An 18,876-nucleotide genomic window follows, 5' to 3' on the forward strand; every position below is an offset into this window, starting at 1 on the left:
CGTTGTAAATATACAGTAGTGAATATAAATGAAATGCTACAACCTTTCTTCTTGCGATCCCAACTGAATACAATTGTCAACAGCTTTGAGGCCTGATAATGTATTTATTGTATCTCAGAATAAACAACAGAAACAAAAATAGATAAATAAACCACTGGTGGAATTCAATTTTTTTTACTTCTGGTTCTGTGGGCGTGGCTTGGTGGGTGTGGCAGGGGAAGGATACTGTAAAATCTCCAGTCAGAGGTGGTTTGCCGGTTCTCCGAACTACTCAAATTTCCGCTACCGGTTCTCCAGAATTGGTCAGAACCTGCTGAATACCACCTCTGAAATAAACCTTTCTGACTTAGTTTGCTGCTAGACAAAAGCCACATTATACTCTATAAAGAAAGCTCTTAGGTTTTTTTATCTAAAAATCCAGCTTGCCTTTACTTTGGATTGGAAATATTATCATGAGATAATCATAGATCTAAGAAGTTTAACCCAAAATATTAGTTTAGTGAAAGAAGAAATCTGAACAATATGCAGTTTTAATTTCTAATTCATTACATCTGTACCCAAAAATGCTCATTTAGGAATGTTCCCATAAACAAGACCAAGGAGTGATCTTGCGCAGTATTATAGGGAATTCCAGTAGAGAGAAGTTCCCTGAGAATGGACTCCAGCAATAGTCCGAAAACTTGGAAGACTAAACCTCTGGTTCTGGTGACCAACCCAGGTTGGATCCTACAATGTATATTTGCCTTCATTCAATATAGGGAATACTCAGAAATCATAGGTTATTCCTATATAACAGACTTGAATATGAGTGCTTTCATTATGAAACTCATGCACTTTCAAATGGTTGCTTTTCTCTTGGGAGACAGCAACTATCATTTTCAAGTTTGCCACATCTTATTAAGAGAATCAAGCTACAGTGGAGCATCTATATAGTTTTTAATTACTGAAACTCTTAGTTTTATAGCTCTTTAAATAATGAGGCAGAAAATTAGAAGCAATTCAAAATCAGACACTTTCCCAATGTCTGGAATATCTGACAAGTCAGGAGTTTAAAATCACTCCTTGCAATTCCTCTGAGATAGGAAGATTGTTTAATTACAGTTTTTTTTTTTCTTTCTTCAAAATGATGCCTGGAATGTGGAGGTGATTGCTTTCTCTGGCATTTTGTTTTGGGCCATGATGCATTCACAAGCAGATGTCACTTAAAAAGAAGAAATAAACTTGTCCAATTATGAAAAAGCTTATAAGGCAGCCCAAATTCAGAAACAATCTCCAATGTCAGTAGGAACCAGGGACTGTAGATCCTGCAGTCACCTATTTATTTATTAAATTTTGTACCATCTATTTCCTTTCAAAACTGGAAACTCTAAATTCTATTTGATAATATTCAATATTAGCAAGTCTTTAGCTTGTGTGTTTTAAGGACTGCAACAGAATAATTTTGTGACTTAGGAGACAAGCCCAGAGGGCAGATAAAATTTCTCTGTCAATAAATGTGTATAAATTAATAAATGTGTTATAGGATACATTATTGGTATTATTATTGTTATAAATCAGATTTGATATGTTGAGAAATATATGGGCACAGAAACTCATGGGTGCCATTCATTAATGCTATTAATTCTATTTCATGGATACATATTTGTAGATATTACATACACAGATTTTTTTTAAATCTAAAAATTACATGCTTGAATCTTTCATTACATAAAAATATATTCTCCTACGCACATTTCTCCATATTCATCTTTTTAAAGCCCACAAACATAAGTTATTTTCCAGCTATATAAAAACATAAGAGTTGTTTATTTCTTATTTCCAGAATATAACAGAATAACAGAGTTGGATCTATTTATTTATTTATTTATTTGATTTGCCAATTGTTTACAAGATAATAAGTATAAGTGTATACATAGTTGTGAATACATGAAATGGGTACATATAAGAAAAATAAAAGAAGAATAAGAGAAACAATAGGACAGGGACGGTAGGCACGTTGGTGCGCTTATGCACGCCCCCTAGTCCAACCCTGTGCTCAAGCAGGAAACCCTGTACCATTTCAAACAATCTCTTCTTAAAAACCTCCAGTGTTGGAGCATTTACAACTTCTGGAGACAAGTTGTTCCACAGGAAATTTCTCCTTGCTTCTTCTCCTTGATTAGTTCCCATCTATTGCTTCTTCTCCTGCCTTCATGTGCTTTGGAAAATAGGTTCATCCCCTTAAATATTTGAACACTGCTATCATATCATCCCTAGTCATTTTCATTAAACTAGACATACCCAATTCTGACAACTATTCTGCATATGTTTTGGTCTCCAGTCCCCTAATGATCTTTGTTGCTCTTCTCTGCACTCTTTCTAGAGTCTCAACATCTTTTTTTATATCATGGTGACCAAAACTGGATGCAATATTCCAAGTGTGGTCTTACCAAGGCATTATAAAATGGTATTAACACTTCGTGTGATTTTGATTCTATCCCTCTGTTTATGCAGTCTAGAACTGTGTTGGCTTTTTTGGCAGCTGCAGCACACTGCTGGCTCATATTTAAGTGATTGCACACTAGGACTCCAAGATTCCTCTCACTGTTAGTACTATTGAGCCAGGTATCACCTATTCTATATCTGTGCATTTGGTTTTTCTTGCCTAAATATAGAACTTTACTTTTCTCACCATTGAAACTCATGGAGATGTCTATATTTAGAGATTTTGCTGAGCCCCATGACTTCTAGGTAACATAATTGCATAGAGTTTTACAGTCTAAACTTTTGCCTCTGACCTAAGCCAACAATTTCAGTCTGGCCACCATTTGATGTTCTTGATGCACAGGTAATATCACTGCACTGTGTTTTCTGGATATTAGTTTGACATGGCATTAGAAAGCTTAATTCTAACTCAGCATTGGCCCAATAAAGATCAGTTACCTTGTGAATATTTAAATTTGTACGTACTTAAGGATGCTTAATTACATCAGAACCTCAAGGGCAGGGGTGGGGTTCTCCTGGTTCAGACTGGTTCTATAGAACTGATTACGATTCTGCGCAGTTCGGACAACTGGCAAATTGTGCCCCTGGCTGGCCCCTATTCCCTTTTCTTCCTCCCAAAGACCAGCTGTTCCGACAATCAGCTGTGTTGGGATCCCACTCGCTGTCTTACTGCTTCACCCAGGAGGCTTCCCTGAGACCCAGGAGGCAAAAAGTGGTGCTTGGAGGAGAAATGCTGTGCTCCCCGGTACTCTTTTTTTTTTTTTTTTGCCTTCCTGGGCCTCAGGGAAGCATCCTGGGAGAAAAATTGTCTCCAGGAGGCTTCCCTGAGGCCCAGGAGCCAAAAAAATTGGGGGGAGGGTTGCTGCAAAAGAAACAAAAAACCAGCCATGCCCACCCAGTCACATGACAATGGCCACCTAGCCACACCCACAGAACCAATTGTTTAAAAAATTGAATCCCACCCCTGCTTAAGGGTAACACAGGAAATACAGTAATGTAGCCTGCAAAAATACAAACAAGTTTCATATCTACTCATAAAAACATGCATACTTTGAATATTTAACAAGTGGTACGGAAAGTTCTAATTTGGCAGTGCCTTCTGTTAGTCCACAATCACATCTCAGAGGAACTTAATTTTCCTTTTTTTGGAAGACTTAAAAGTTAAAAGTTCTGGCCAAATTATGGTCACCACAATCTTAATACTGGCTCATCTTCTCTCATTTTCTAACTAAATACTGTTGAGATTCCCACCTCTTTTCAAACAAACATTAGACACAGCTATCAGTTTTGATGTATGTGTGTGTGAGAGAGAGAGAGGGAGGGAGAACTATTAGAACTTGCTTGCAATACTTGTATTTCCTACTTGATAAGCAAGATGGAATCCTTTATCATTGTCCAATATTAAGTAGAACCAGAGGCATCTTGAGATGGGTGGGAGACAGTGTGGTCAGAGTGATCCCAGCAGCACCACAATACATGTTTCTCCCCTTTTCTACATGTGTTGCTGTATCACACATATGTACCAAAGAGCCAGAGCTTGTAGCATGATGCTGCACTTATCATTCAGGTGAAAGGGGCAAATTACTATGGACAACACTGAGTGATATACACATTAGAGAAACTGAATGTGTTTTCATTGTCCAAGGTAGCAATCATGTTTCATCCTTGAAAAGTCAAAGAAGTTGACAAAATTATGCCTAACTGGAAGTTTCTCTTTTGGGTGCATGAACAGTCACTGAAACTATAAAAATAATTTCAGTGGTGTGAAATTTTTGAAACATTGTTCCCAGTTTTATAAATTAAGGCTGAAAACTCATTTTGGAAACATGGGAAATGATTCAATTAGTAGTCCCCCCCCAAATGACAGATGCAGTTATACTGGGACTCTCCTGGCTTGACTTTTACGTACTTAGGAATCAGATTTCTATAGAACTCAAGAAGATTTACTTTTGGAAATATATTGGATTTATAATATTACACCACTGTGGACAATTTTCTAATTGTTGATTATCTTTCAGATAAAAGTTCACAAAGTACCTCCTCTCTCTAGTTTTGAACAGTTTGTAAACAAAGGTAAAAAATAATTACTGTCTTCATAATATAGCCATAAACTGTTCAGAGATTTCAGTATTTTCCCCCCTCTGGCTACAGGCCAATCTATCACAAAGAAATCATCTTGGGAGTCACTTTTTATTATAAGCACCAGTGACCAAAAGACTGGAAATACTACACTCTGCCCTGATATTATTTAACAAGACGATTTTGAATGCTATTAACCTGAAGATGTCAGCTAGCTTTCCAACTCTGAGCATTCAGGGTAAACAATTTAAGATTTCTTTAAAAATTAATTAATATTAATTTAAACCATCTGTCCACCATCTGCTATTTTCAGATGAAAAATATGAGCTGTTTTCTTTGTGATCTTGACTCCAACATTTTGCAAAACAATCCCCAATTCTTATATATTTAATTACCAATATAAAATAAATTATCATTTAAGTATTGGAACAAAGTTCTTCCATTCTCTGAGCTCAATTGTTTGAAACATCATCCTAATACATGCCCATGATCTATGGTCCCTTAGGAATCATTTGGATTTATTTCCAAATAAATTTGTTATGACCTGTACAATTATATAAGCTTATTCTATGTAAGCCCACTGAAGTGTAATGCTACACGCAATATACTTCTGACAAAGTGTCACGAAATCAACACCTCTATTAGTCCAATTAATTTCACTTCATGCCAAAAAGCAACACCCCATTTGCAAAATCACTACTCAAGTAACAAAAGATAAGAAGAAAGGAGGGGGGTGGGGAGAAAACAAAATACCCATAGAATTCAAATCCAGTACAAATTGAATGACATAACATTGACTTACAAAAGCAAGTCATTGAAATAAGATATTTATTAATAAAGTATACTTCAATATATTGAATATTATCAATATTTATATCAATGATCATCATGAATGTCAATATAATATAATGTACTTAATATACTTCCTTGACATCTGAAGTGGTAAAAGAGGAAGTGAAGAAGAAGAGGAAGAAAGTTCAATATAATTAACTACTGCTAAATTTTTATTTTATATGCTGATGTATAACTGAGGAGGGGGGTTAATCCTACAAGATTTTATAAATTCTGTGATTTTTTTTCTGCGTAAGAGTCCAGTTACTATCTGGGCCATGGTAGAAATACACAGTCTCTTGATTATAAAGTACAGTGTTGTTCAATAAAAGTTTTGATCAGAGTTACAATCATACACTCCTTGTATTTGCTTTTCCTCTATCATCCCCTTTATTACATCTCAACATCTGAAAATTCAAGACAAAGGGATGCAGCTCAAGAATTGAGCATTTAAACAATAGCACAAACTTTTGTCCCTGTACATTATCAGGATTGTGGCCTTCCTGTTTAAGGCTGGGCATCAGCTGGTTAAAAACATTTTCATGTGCTATTCATTTGTCATTCATTAGTTTTGGATCTAACTGGAAATCATCTATCCTTATGTCATCTGATCAAGGATACAATCACCAATGAGAAACAGAGCAGAGGGTTCTCAGCAGGGGTGGGCTTCAAAATTTTTAGCAAGGGGTTCTCTGCCCAGTTGCTGGGTGGGAATGGCCATGGTGGGCATGGCCTCCTGCACCATGGCAGGGGGTGGGGGCATTTTTGCCCTCCTTGGGCTCCGGAGGCTTTCCTCGAGCCTCTGGGAGGGCGAAAACAGCCTCCCTGGGCTCCAGAGGCTCTCCTGTTTCCAGCCTTCCTGAATTTTTGGGAGGCCTGTTTTTCGCCCTCCCGGAGCCTCCGCACGCAACCTGCACTTACCTACATCTAAAATGGACTGTGTGAGGACTCCTGGGAGGGGCGGGGTGGGTGGGGCCAGCCAGGTGTGGGATTTGGGGGTTCTCTGAACTGTGCAGATTCTTAGCTAGGGGTTCTCCCGAACCCCTGTGAACCCCCAGCAGCCCAGCCCTGGTTTTCAGTATGTTAATATTCAGCAAGAAACTTTCCATAGTTTATTGCTAGACTATGTATTCATTGAGCAATACAAGTAGTCCTTGACTTATGATCAAAATTGGGACTGGAATTTCTGTCACTAAGGGATGCACCAGTCAGCATGTGATTGGGTGATTTACAATCTTTTTTGCAACAGTTGTTAAGTGAATCACTAGATCATTAAACAAAGCTGGCTTTTCCCATTGACCTTTCTTGTTGAAAGCCAGCTGACAAGGTTGCTAATGGCAATCACATGACTCTGGGCCTGGGGTACTGAACCACTGTAAATACATGCGAGTTGCCAAGGGCCAAATTGCAATTATGTGACTATAAGGACATTGCAACGTAAGTGGTAGGACTGATTTTAAGACACCTTTTTCAATGTTGTTGTAACTTTGAATGGTTCTAAACAAATGGTTGTACATTGTGAAATGCCTGAATTATTAAACTATACATCATAATATAGGTACATGTATACATGAAATATGGCATCTGTTACTGAAACTCTTATGTAATATTTTACATATTCGTGGTACTGCTCCCAAGAACATCCAACATACTTCAGGTCTGCTCACTAAAACATACCACCTTATGAGACCTTAGAGGCATATCTTCTTGTATATATTCCTGACTAATTTTATGTAATTTATCTACATAACTCATCTTCTTGGGTTTGCTTGGGAATTTAAAAACTAAATACTCCTTGCTGCTCAGTAAACAGTTAGCTTCCCCAGTTGCATGAAATTAAACATCCATACAGTATTTACAAATCTTATAATGACAATCTTTTAGAATTGGTTAATTTAACAATATTGCACATATACTATGAAAATTCTAATTTTTGTTTACATATGAACGCTTTGGATGACCATTCACTTCACAATGAATCTTTGTAAAAAAACAGGAATAATATAAAAATCAAGAAGAAAATGTGAAAAATGTAGGATACTCTGATAATCTCAGATTGTTCAAGAAATGTACAGTTTAAAGCAGTTTATTCAATAAAACAAACCAAACTTCCGGTCTGAGTCCCTTCGCTGACAGACCGAAACCGCGATCGTGCACGGTTTTGATCCATGCTCGCTGCCAGAGCGCCCTGAGCCAGCTGGTATCGGAGCTAAGCCACCCTGTAGAGGTGGTGAAGAGGGGGGTGACTGCCAGCAGGGTTGAGGAGAGCCGCATCTCTCCTCCTCAGCTGGCCATTACTCCCTTTCCTGAAGGCGGTTGCAGCGGTGATCATAAATGGCCACCTCAAAGAAGAACTTGACTGGAAAGAATGTGCAGGAGGAAGATAAGAAGAGAAAGTCTTGGTTGACTAGGTCAAACTGCAAAAGCAACAACACATGGTACCCTGGAATTTAAACTATAAAAAAAATAACATTGTTCCCAAAGAAGATTTTGAAGCAGCGAAGGAGAGAAGGAAGGGAAAGGATTTGGTTTGGTTTTCATTTCTCTTCCCTTCCATATACTGACAGCTAAGGGACTTAAGCAAGAAATTGAAAAAAAATCCACTTTGACATCAACAGGCATTTAAGCTGAAAATAAAACGTCAAAGGGATAATAAAGATTTCTGGACACTTAAAAGCTTTTAAAAGCAGGAAAGGAGAGAAAAAGAATAAAAGGGCAGGATCTGGAAAAATGGAGGAGACTGCCTGGAACTAAAACCTCAACAATATTCCTAAAAGATACATTTTAACTGAAACTTGGCAACAAAATAGTAGAACCCCAGGAAGAGAAAGTGGAAAAAAGAAGTAAGAAGAAATAGCTTGGAATTATTTGGATTATTTGGTGATCTCTGGATTTTTGGTTATTTGCATTTAAATGACTAAAATCAATCGGGTGGTTGTTTAAAAGTGTTTAAAATGGCACCACTTTTAGAAGAATTGAAAATGGAACTTAAAAAGTACAAAGAAGATGCACAAGAAGGGAGAGGTTCTTTTGGCTTCGTATTTCAACTCTTAGAAATGGAGAGCTGGAACTATGACAAATAACAAGAAACATTTGCAGAACAAGAAGATTGGGACAAAGAAGAAGCCATCTTTAATGATCAAGTAACTTTATGTGGGGGAAAAAAGAAAAGGGGGAAAAGAGAATGAAAAGTTTAAGATTTGAAATAACAACCCCAAAAAAGAAGAATAGTTTAAAAAATAAGTATAATATTAGAAAGCAACAGAAGAGGGGATTACAGAAGAGAGAATTAGAAGTAGAGAGACAAAGGGGTAAAAAGGGGAGGGAGAAGAAGAGAGGGAAGAAGGAAAGGAAAAGAAGTTATAAAGGACAGAAACAAGATATAGAGAAACAGGGCAAAGGTATAAGAATTCAAAGTATAAGCCTGTTTAGAGATAATGGGTGAAAACTTAATTGTAATAGGGATTCTGCAAAGGTACATAAGATAGTATTGTTATATTACAAATAGAAATACTTTTTGAAAATATGCTTAAAACAATGGATAAAATATTTATTGTAATCTAGTGGAATGTTTGTTAATAAACAAATGAAATAAAGTGAATGAGAGAATTAAATTAGAAAAGGATGGGAATATTTTAATTATTATTAATGATTTATAAAATATAAGTAAAGAGAAATATGGAAAAAAATTAATTATGAAAAGTTTATGTGTTCCCAAGGAAGTATGATATTTAATTGAAAAGAAAGGTTAAAGATGTTAAGATTTTAATAAATATTAATGATAGAATTGAATTGGAATGGAATGAGTGTTATATATATATATATATATGGATCTTTGGTTATTCGGGTTTTCTCCCGCGTAAGATTGGAAGTATCTAGGCAACGTTTCGATGAAGTCTCATTCATCATCTTCAGGCTTCTGTCTTCAGCTCTGTGCTTCTCACTTTTGATTGGAAGTTATGTATTATATTGAATGTTATAATCTTAAAGGTATACATTGAAGCTGAAATAAGAGTTGAATGGATAAAATTAAAAGATATAAAGGTGTCATACTCCAGTTAGTAACGACAGCGGAAAATTTGTTTAATGAGAAAAGATACCGGCCCCCCCGGCCCTTTTTGTGTGGCAGGCCCCGGGGGGGTGCCAAGTTTCGGAGGGGGGGGGGGGGGGGGGGGGGGGGGGGGAAAAAAAGGAACCGTCGGGTGGGAGGCGCTCTTTGTAGTGTCCAACAAAAAGACCTTTTCGGGCGGTTTAAAGACCCCCTTAGGGAGTTATATGAAATTGAAACAGGACAGACAAAAGTATAAATATAATGATTTGAACTGAGATGAGATAATCAAAATAAAGTTGAGAAAATTAAAAGAGGGGAAAAACTATGTAGAAAATGTAAAACAGTAATAAGATATGGAATAGAACACAAAAATGAGCATGAAATTGAGTTTGTGTCTATATGAGGAAGTGTAACCGGGACCATGCTATTTTCAAAAAGAGATGTTTTATTTGTATTATGTTCTTTTTGTGAAAACCCAAATAAAATTTTCAAAAATAAATAAATAAAATAAAACAAACCATATGATTGCGACAGTGAGAATACATATAAAATATTGAAATATACTGTGAAATGCATGGGATATGCAATCCCAAAATGCTGCTATCTATATGATAGTGAAATACAAACTTATTTCTAATCAAGTTGGCCCAATATCAAATTTAATGGAATAAATTCTCCGGGACTGAAAAAAGTGCTTTTCATTCAAATGTTATTTCTTTATTGGCTGATGAAGTATATCTCCATTGCACATTTCTTTATTAGACATGCTTAGAACAGAATATACAGCTGGAAATAGCTGTGACAATGTATTTTAGCTGGGTAGATATGAAAGATCAGATGTTCTGATTATTTTTTTTGTTTTTTGTTTTTGTTAAGTGGTATTAAGAGATTGAAGCCGGGATAAGTCTCCTACTTTCAAAGCCCTTGTGAGGTCAGAGCAGGTCTCCATACAACAATTATTTTCCACAGCAACAATTATTTTAATTTCCTACACTAGCGTCATGTTAGCTCAGATTCACTTTGAATTCTTCATGGGGTGAAGCAATTGCAATTAAGAATAGTGTTGCCTAGAACTGCAGGATGAGAGAGGGAGAGAGAGGCGGGGGGAGGAGGGAGAGAGAATACAACATGTAGAAATAGGTTTTTTGGGACATAAAAGGGAGTGATTGCTGATTCCATTTATGTAACACACTGGTCTTTCTTATTAGAAAGATTTTGCTGAAAAGTTGACAATGATGTACAGTAGTGACTCACTGGAATGACGTTTAGGGAAAATGATTCTGCTGCACCACCACACAAAACCAATTAGAGAACTATTTTCCACGACAGGTCAGGAATTTCCATTGTTTCTTGTGGAGAATAATTTCTTTATTAAGGTGACATCCATGTCCATTATTGCTTTTTGGAATGACAATCATTTGCTTATCATACAGGAAAGTACAATCAGTGAAATCACGTCACCAATCTGAGGCAATGCCAGAAACTCCAAGCATCAGCCTGTGTTTTCCAAATGAACTAATCTGAGAATTAATAAGGAGAACATTATATATTGGCACTATTTTTGACAAGACTTTATAGTGGCACATCAAGAGGAAAAGGTAAAGCTAGTGCAGAGATGCTCTAGATAGTTTGGCATTTCTGAATCCCTCTATTTTGCCAGTTCTGAAAGGCTCCCTGAAATATTAGTACCTGAAGTAATGAGGGTTTGCAATTCTTATGGTATCTCCATGACTGTTAGGAATATGAGTCACCTAACAGCTATTTGGGTTAGAAATATATAAACCAGGATAAACATTTTAAAACTGTATCTTTAAGAAAATGCAAAACTGTAATTAGGTGTGGTTTCTCAAATGGCCATAAGATGGAGCCAGAAACCTGGGTTGTTTAGTCTGAGTCTCAGAAGAGAGCGTGAGTGTATCTCTGTTTCCTTCTGTTGGAAAGTGTTGCCGTTCCTCCATTTTTCCTAATTGACTGCTATTTCTGGATTTAATGTAAGTCTGATACTGAACTGTTTTTTCACACTGGACTTTGATATTTGGATTATCCCTGGATTGAAAAACTGACTGATTTACCTGTGAATGACTTTTGGACTGCTTATCTTGAACTTTGCTTAAACTGTCTGGAAGTAAAAACCTACATTTACTGTACAGTGTATCTGTGTGCTGTATGTGTATTATTCAAACACTACTCTCAAATACGTCTCCCTGTATGCGCTCATTCTCCTAATGGGGAATTATCTCAACAATGACCTTCCAATAATTAATAAGAAATATGGAAAAGGTAAATGAACAAAAACCATAAACTATAATGTGCCTTTTCTTCTGCTGTTTTATAAGTCAAAATACAATATGTTGACCCAGAGATATGTGATCTTTTTTGCCCTCCCCTTGCACTATACAGTGGTGGGATTCATATTTTTTTACTACCAGTTCTGTGGGCATGGCTTGGTGGGCATGGCAGGGAAAGGATACTGTAAAATCTCCAGTCAGAGGTGGTATTTGCCGGTTCTCCGAACTACTCAAAATTTCCACTACCGGTTTTCCAGAACTGGTCAGAACCTGCTGAATACCACCTCTGATCTTGCAGCTGTTTGATGGTTGAAGGCTGTTGATAGGACTTTGTGATAGATTTTGGGGGAGAAGCAAACAAAAAGATCCAACGACTTGGAAAAACAGGCCAGAAAATTTTTGGTAGCCATCAGAATTGTTCACCCTTACTTCCCCACACCATACCAATTCACAGAATGTCAGAAATTTCTGCATTATTGACTACAGATGAGGTGCATCTGTGCTGTGCAACGTAGGATGTCCATTCTGGCTCAGATATTAAAAATTATTAAAAATAATTGGATTCCTTTTTTTCTTGTACAAACTTATATATTAATTGAAATAATTAGATATTATATTTTGGGGAAACATCCAGCAAGGCTTGATGGAGCTATTAAGAGAGGGCTAAGCTTAGAGGCCTTGAATTGCAGGAAGCTGCACAGGAATGATCTTCCTTAGAATCTCTGAAGCCTCCTCTGATTATTCCAAAGGTGACAAGCCTTGCCATCTACCAATTTCTCCAATCTTGCCAACATCATAAACTGTCAATAAAGTAACATTGCAAAGGGGAAAAATTACAGTACACAAGTAAAACAATAAAAAGTAAAAGTAAAACATAAAAGGAAGAAAATGCGATTACAAAAATACACCAAAACAATGTTATTATTGGCTTGATTGAAACAACCACATTAATCATGTCAGTTAAGGGCTGTCAGTATACTCTACCTGATTCCTTCCAGATATGTTAGGACTATAAGTCCCCAAATCCACGGCTAGTTTGGAATTCTTGTGTTGAACTTTCAAGATATTTGAAATGAAAACTTGAAATTTTATTACACAAATATTATAGTTTCCTACAATCTAATCCTCTACAAAAAGTGATAGTGTTTGAACATTTCAGTTGGAAAAGGAAGGGAAGACATAGCAAAAATATTGAAAATCAGTCATGGTATGGAAAATGTAGGGGAAAATGTTACTGTAGAATTGTATTTGTTAAACCTAAATATGGGAGATTGAGGATGAAATAAAGTACCTATATTACTTTAAGTATTCTTACTTATTAAATGCAAACTGCCCAGAATCATCTAGAGTAGGCAGTGTTTAAACTGAATGATGGATGGATGGATGGAAGGATACACACACATATATATAGGCATACATACAATCTATATTCCTTTGTGCTATTATTTTAATCTACTAAAAATACTCTTAATAAGCAAACAAAACAAAATGTTGCTCACCAGCCATGTGTATGGTAAAAATATCTCCATGTTTTTTATTCAAAGTTAATAAAAAATTTGTAGCATTTTTTCTAAAGTCCAGGGCCACTCCCAAGAAAGGAATCCAACCATTTATTAAGGGAGGTTCTCCAGTGTGCCTGAAAAATAAAAAGGAAGCACTGTTACTTGATACATTGCTTAATATGATCAAAGTATATTATATTTGAAAATGTAAAAGCTTGGCAGTTACACCCTGAGATTTTTTTTTTAATTCCTTAGGTGCCAAAGTGTCTACATCCATATATTTTGCCACTTATTTTGACTATATTGTAAAATCAATACAAATTGGTTTAAATGTTCAGTTAGGGAACTGATTCATCGTAAAATGTATCTATAATAGGACACTACCCAAGCATCCAAAGTAAAGCAGTCAAATAGTCAGATTTAGTATTTTTAAAGTCTAAAACATCATCCCAATTCAAATCATAAATAAATAATAATAAAAAACCTAACTAAAAAAAACACAAATATGGGCATCTGCATCTATATGAATTATATATTCTTAAAGACAATTACATTTCAAACCTCTGTATTTAATATTTCTGTCCAAAGGTAACCTTATATACATGAAAGTAATTTAGGAAGGACATAGAGAATATAACTGAACTAATTCTTCTCCAGAAGGTTTTTCAATTGCATTAAGTTTTCAATTGCACATTATTCTGCAATACCATTGATTCAATGAAATATGCATTCTAATATTTCAATCATTTATAACAAATATACCATAGTAGCTAACAACAAGATATCAATCAATTTCATAAGCTAAAATGGACTTTATTTTCATGGTCAGTTTTCAAGGACTTGCTGAAATAAATACTTTTGTGCATGCCATAATCCAATCCAATCCAATTGACTGATTAACTGAAATACACATAGATTTACCATCTCCACTAGAAATTCTAGCTGCCTTGTATTTGAAATCCATTAACTCTATAAGAGTAAATCAAAGCACAAAATATCATTCAAAGCAATCCAACTATGGAGATTCTTAATCAACCAGATCATAATTGTCCCAAAGGTGCTTTTTCAAGAGACAACTGGACTTTCTGTTTTTTGATGTTTCACTTCTCATCCAAGAAGCTTCTTCAGAGCTGAAGAAGCTTCTTGGATGAGAAGTGAAAACGTCTTCAAAGAAAAAACACAAAACCAGTTGCCTCTTGAAAATGCACCTTTGGAACATGCAGAACAATCATTATTCCCTGAGCAGTTTTCTCTGATTAAGTAACAATTTCCATACCCAAAACTTTATTTTATCAAGATTTATCAAGTTCAAATTCTAAATCATCTTTCCAGAATTCTTCAAGAGAATGCTTAGGCATCCATTCCTAATCATGCTGATGAAATGGTGAAATGCTTGTGACATGCCAAGGCTAGTTCCACAGGTTCATATTTGAGTTACAACATCCCATTCAAGTACCTATATATACAAAAGCGAAAGACCACTCATGCAGCATCACAAAATCTCCAGAACCATAAAGCCTACAAACTTGAAATTTGGCACATATGTTCTTCTTGGTTTCTAGGTGCTTGTTAAGAAAGGATTTTTCGAAATGACCATCCGATCATTAGTATTTCTTAATTCAGTAATTAACACACTCTGATGCTAAGGAGTTCTAATCCCCCTCCCCACCTGAAAAGAAATCTGTTCCAACTGCCAGTTGCCTCACATTCCGTTACCTCACCTTCCGTTACCTTAGTAACTCCACAGGCATTTGCACCACTCAGGTAACTCGAGAATACAGACAAACCTCCATGTTGCCTCAATGACTCTCTAAAAGGATGCAAACTACACTTCCAAACAGGAAGCTATTTTGGCATCAAAGGTTGCAGTATTTTTAGTATCCAGTCAGAGCTGAAAAAGCTCCTTGGATGAGAAGCAAAACATCTTCAAAGAAAAACCAGAAAGTCCAGTTGCCTCCTGAAAAAATACACCTTTGGGACAGCAGTTGAAGGATTGCATTTTACAACACTTTTGCTGAATGGATAGATAGATGATAGATAGATAGATAGATAGATAGATAGATAGATAGATAGATAGATAGATAGATAGATAGATTATAAAGGAATGGAAAGGAGAAAGGAGGAAGGAGGAAGGGAAAGAAAAGAAGGAAAGGAAAGGAAGCGAAAGGAAAGGCGGAAAGAAGGAAAGGAGGAAGAGAAAGGAAGGAAGGAAAGAAGGAAAGAAAAGGATGGGAAAAGAGGAAGGGAAAGGAGGAAGTGAAGAAGGAAAGCCCAGGTTCCTGCATAGCCTGATCACACAGTTTCATCACGAAGCACGGGTATCCAGCTAGTAATATATAAGAGGAAAAGCTTTCATCATGATGTACTTTTTATTGTTTGCCTTCCCCATCAACATTAATGAACTATTCAATGCTTATTTAAAGAGTATTAAATATCACTGATATGATTCCTTAGATGCTACCTGAAATACATGAACATCAATTTCTGATAGTTGAGACTTTCATGAAGGAAACCTTGAGCTATCTGAAAGCAAGTTGATCCTTAAGATCACTTTTATAAATCTACTCTGTAAAATCTACCTTCTCTTTCTTGTCTTAAATATATTTATTCTCATGTTAAAAAGAAGATGAGAAGAATGGCAGGAAAGGAAAATATTAGAAACCAAAATTTGTTTTCACCTTTTAAAAACTTATTAGGCATTTGAAATGATAGAATATACAGTATATAATCAGAGGGAATAGTACCGCATCCAAAGCTAACAGAACCTCTATCTGAAATAATTCTATAAAACTATTTTCCTTCCTAATTACATGGATTGTCTTAATTGACAAGCATCAACATTTTAACATGTTTAACATGTTTTACTACTGGTTCTGTGGGCGTGGCTTGGTGGGCGTGGCTTGATGGGCATGGCATGGGAAGATTACTGCAAAAACCCCATTCCCTCCCCACCCCATTAACCTGCTTTCCAGTTCTGTTCTCCTGTGCAGGGAAACAAAAGAAGACCCAGACGATCAGCTGGAACTTGGGAGGCAGAGAATAGATTGGGGCAGGGCCAGTTAGAGGTGGCATTTGCCGGTTCTCTGAACTACTCAAAATTTCCATTACCGGTTCTCCAGAACTGGTCAGAACCTGCTGAATACCACCTCTGCCCATAATGCTTTTGCACATATTATGTATTTTGCCCATTAATTTTTTTATAGTTATATAAAAATGAATTCTAAAAATAAATTTTAAAAATTCTTCCCTTATACCAAATTAAGCAGTACATCATGGAACTGAAAGTGTTTGAAACAAAAATCTAATTTTATGAAGATTTGTCTTTTTAAGTGTGTTTTCCTACCAAACAATGATAATGAAAGATTCTGCCATGACTTATTCCATTTTAATCTTGCATAGAAGATAATCATAATCATATTAGTAAATTGATGCCAACCTTTGTCATTCTTATTTCTAAATACTTATATCTTCCTAGAACAGTGATGGCGAACCTTTTTGTTGTGGTGTGCTGAAAGCGTGCGCGTGTGCCGGCACCCACAATACAATGCGCCCTACCCCCCGTGCATGCACACGCAACACCCCCGCCCCCTTACCTGCAATGCGCATGCGCATGCCTCCCAGCTGATTTGAGGCCCATTTGAGGCCTTTTTCGCCCTCCCAGAGGCTTGAGGGAAGCCTCTGCAGCCTTGGGAGGTCCAAAAATGGGCCTTCCAGAAATATCGGAAGTACCCATTTTCAGCCTCCGGAGGGCCTGTGGAGCCTGAAATGCTGAAAAATTTCACCCTCCCAGGGGCTCAAAGCAAGCCTCTGCAACCTTGGAGGCCAAAAAATGGCCCTGTTTCGGCATTTCCGGTATTTTAGAAATCCTAATATATTATCAACTTTTCAAATGAAAGGGAAGCCTGGGTCTGTGGCATCCCATGCTTAGCCTTCTGCAACTGGTTTCATAAATACCAACAGAAGCAAAATAAATGGCTCTGATGCTTGAGTCCCTCAGGAAAAACATTTATGCAGTACAACCGTGGGTAGGATTCAGTTTTTTTAACAACCGGTTCTGTGGGCGTGGCTTAGTTGGTGGGTCATGTGACTGGGTGGGCATAGCCAACTCGACATCACTCATGTCAAGGGGTGTTTCTCCTCGCCTGGCCTCTCATGACAGTGGGGATGCTGCAACGGTCAGAAGTGTGGAAAATGGTCATAAGTCACTTTTTCGGTGCCACTGTAACTTTGAATGGTCACTAAATGAACTGTTGTAAGTCAAGGATTACCTGTACAAAAATACAAAAAGCTTCTTTGTTTGCAAAAAGCTGCCCTAAATACCAATCATTAGATTAAAAATACCTGCAAGCCAGAGTTACAAATCAGGCAGGATGCCAGAGCACCTTGAGGAAAATAGTTAAAATGTAATGATATACTCATTCTATCTCTGAGGCTTTCTGGAGAAGCTTTCATTTTCATTTTAATGAACTTTCTAAAAATTAGCAATGTGAGATACAATATAAGTTCTGGAGATCATGCTGTTTAACAAGGAAGGTTTGGATTGAGAAGACATGTTCTCCTGGCCCATGAAGATGAGAACTTAGTATTAGGATGAAAACCATTGGGAGAAGGTCCAGGTCTCAATCATTGTCTTTAAAGGACAATCAGAAAATTAATAAATAATGGGAAAACCTCAAATCTCCCAAAGAACTTCTGGATGGTCTTCATGAACCGTTCCATAGAGAATGCATTTGTGTCAATAATTGTTTAGCAAAGGACTAAAAGGTGCCAAATTCATCCCCATTCAATGTTTGATGAAATAACCAAACAGATGAATTTTCTTAAAATATAACATATCATCAATGCAGAACACCTGTAACTGCTTTTCACAAACATAAACCTTCTGTTTTAGAATATCTGTTTACAACCAGAAACAGATATGTAATAATCTCTTGTTTGGGATAAACATTAATCCAAATCTGTTTACAACCCACACACATGCATACACACACATACATACACAGAATTCATTACTTATGATAATCTCTGTTGCAGCCTATTTATTCTTAACCTTTATCCTCTAGTCTCCTGTCCTAAATTTAGCAAATCCACTATCAGCATGTGATGACTAGCATCTTAGCATAATTTTGAATTCTATAGAATACTTAAAAAAGCCCTCCAGTGAAGACACCACTCTGCAATATATCAGTAATTCTCCTGAATAAATTAAAAAAGTCTGAAATGACAACAGATATTTATAGGGGGTCAATCTTTCTTGTTATAAAGCATCATAGTCAAACACATATTAAGAAAATTCCATGCTGGGTAAACAGTCTGGACAGTTTCTGGTTGGAGAAGATGACAGGATTGGGGACACAATAGACAATTCAATAGACCCTCAGTATTTGGAAGGGTAGATTAAATAAAGTAGCAGTCACTAATAACAGGAACACATGGGAAATCGGTAAAGCCACAGACACAAAAGGTATTATTAATTATATGTTAAATCACAGAAATTTGGAATAAATTAGCTGAAATAGCACAATCTTTAATTTTGAAATTCTATGAAAAGAACTCTATGCTTACGTAATATAAGGAACAGAATTCATGACCATAAACATACATGGCTGTGTACCCAATTTCACTAACTGAAATCTTGTGA

General features: G+C 36.4%; 1 protein-coding gene across 1 annotated transcript in view; it reads right to left on the minus strand.

Annotated features, from left to right (window-relative positions):
- The window catches only part of CYP7B1 (cytochrome P450 family 7 subfamily B member 1), a 97,116-nt gene that overhangs the window by 27,111 nt on the left and 51,129 nt on the right, over positions 1-18,876 (minus strand). Inside the window, exon 2 of the mRNA XM_026692109.2 lies at positions 13,233-13,369. Coding sequence (XP_026547894.1) covers positions 13,233-13,369 — 137 coding nt within the window. The remainder of the gene's footprint in view (positions 1-13,232; positions 13,370-18,876) is intronic.

Source organism: Notechis scutatus, chromosome 3 (assembly GCF_049901735.1).
Source record: "Notechis scutatus isolate UNSWTSFEM ecotype Mainland chromosome 3, rNotScu1.2, whole genome shotgun sequence".
In the NCBI taxonomy this organism is placed as follows: Eukaryota; Metazoa; Chordata; class Lepidosauria; order Squamata; family Elapidae; genus Notechis; species Notechis scutatus.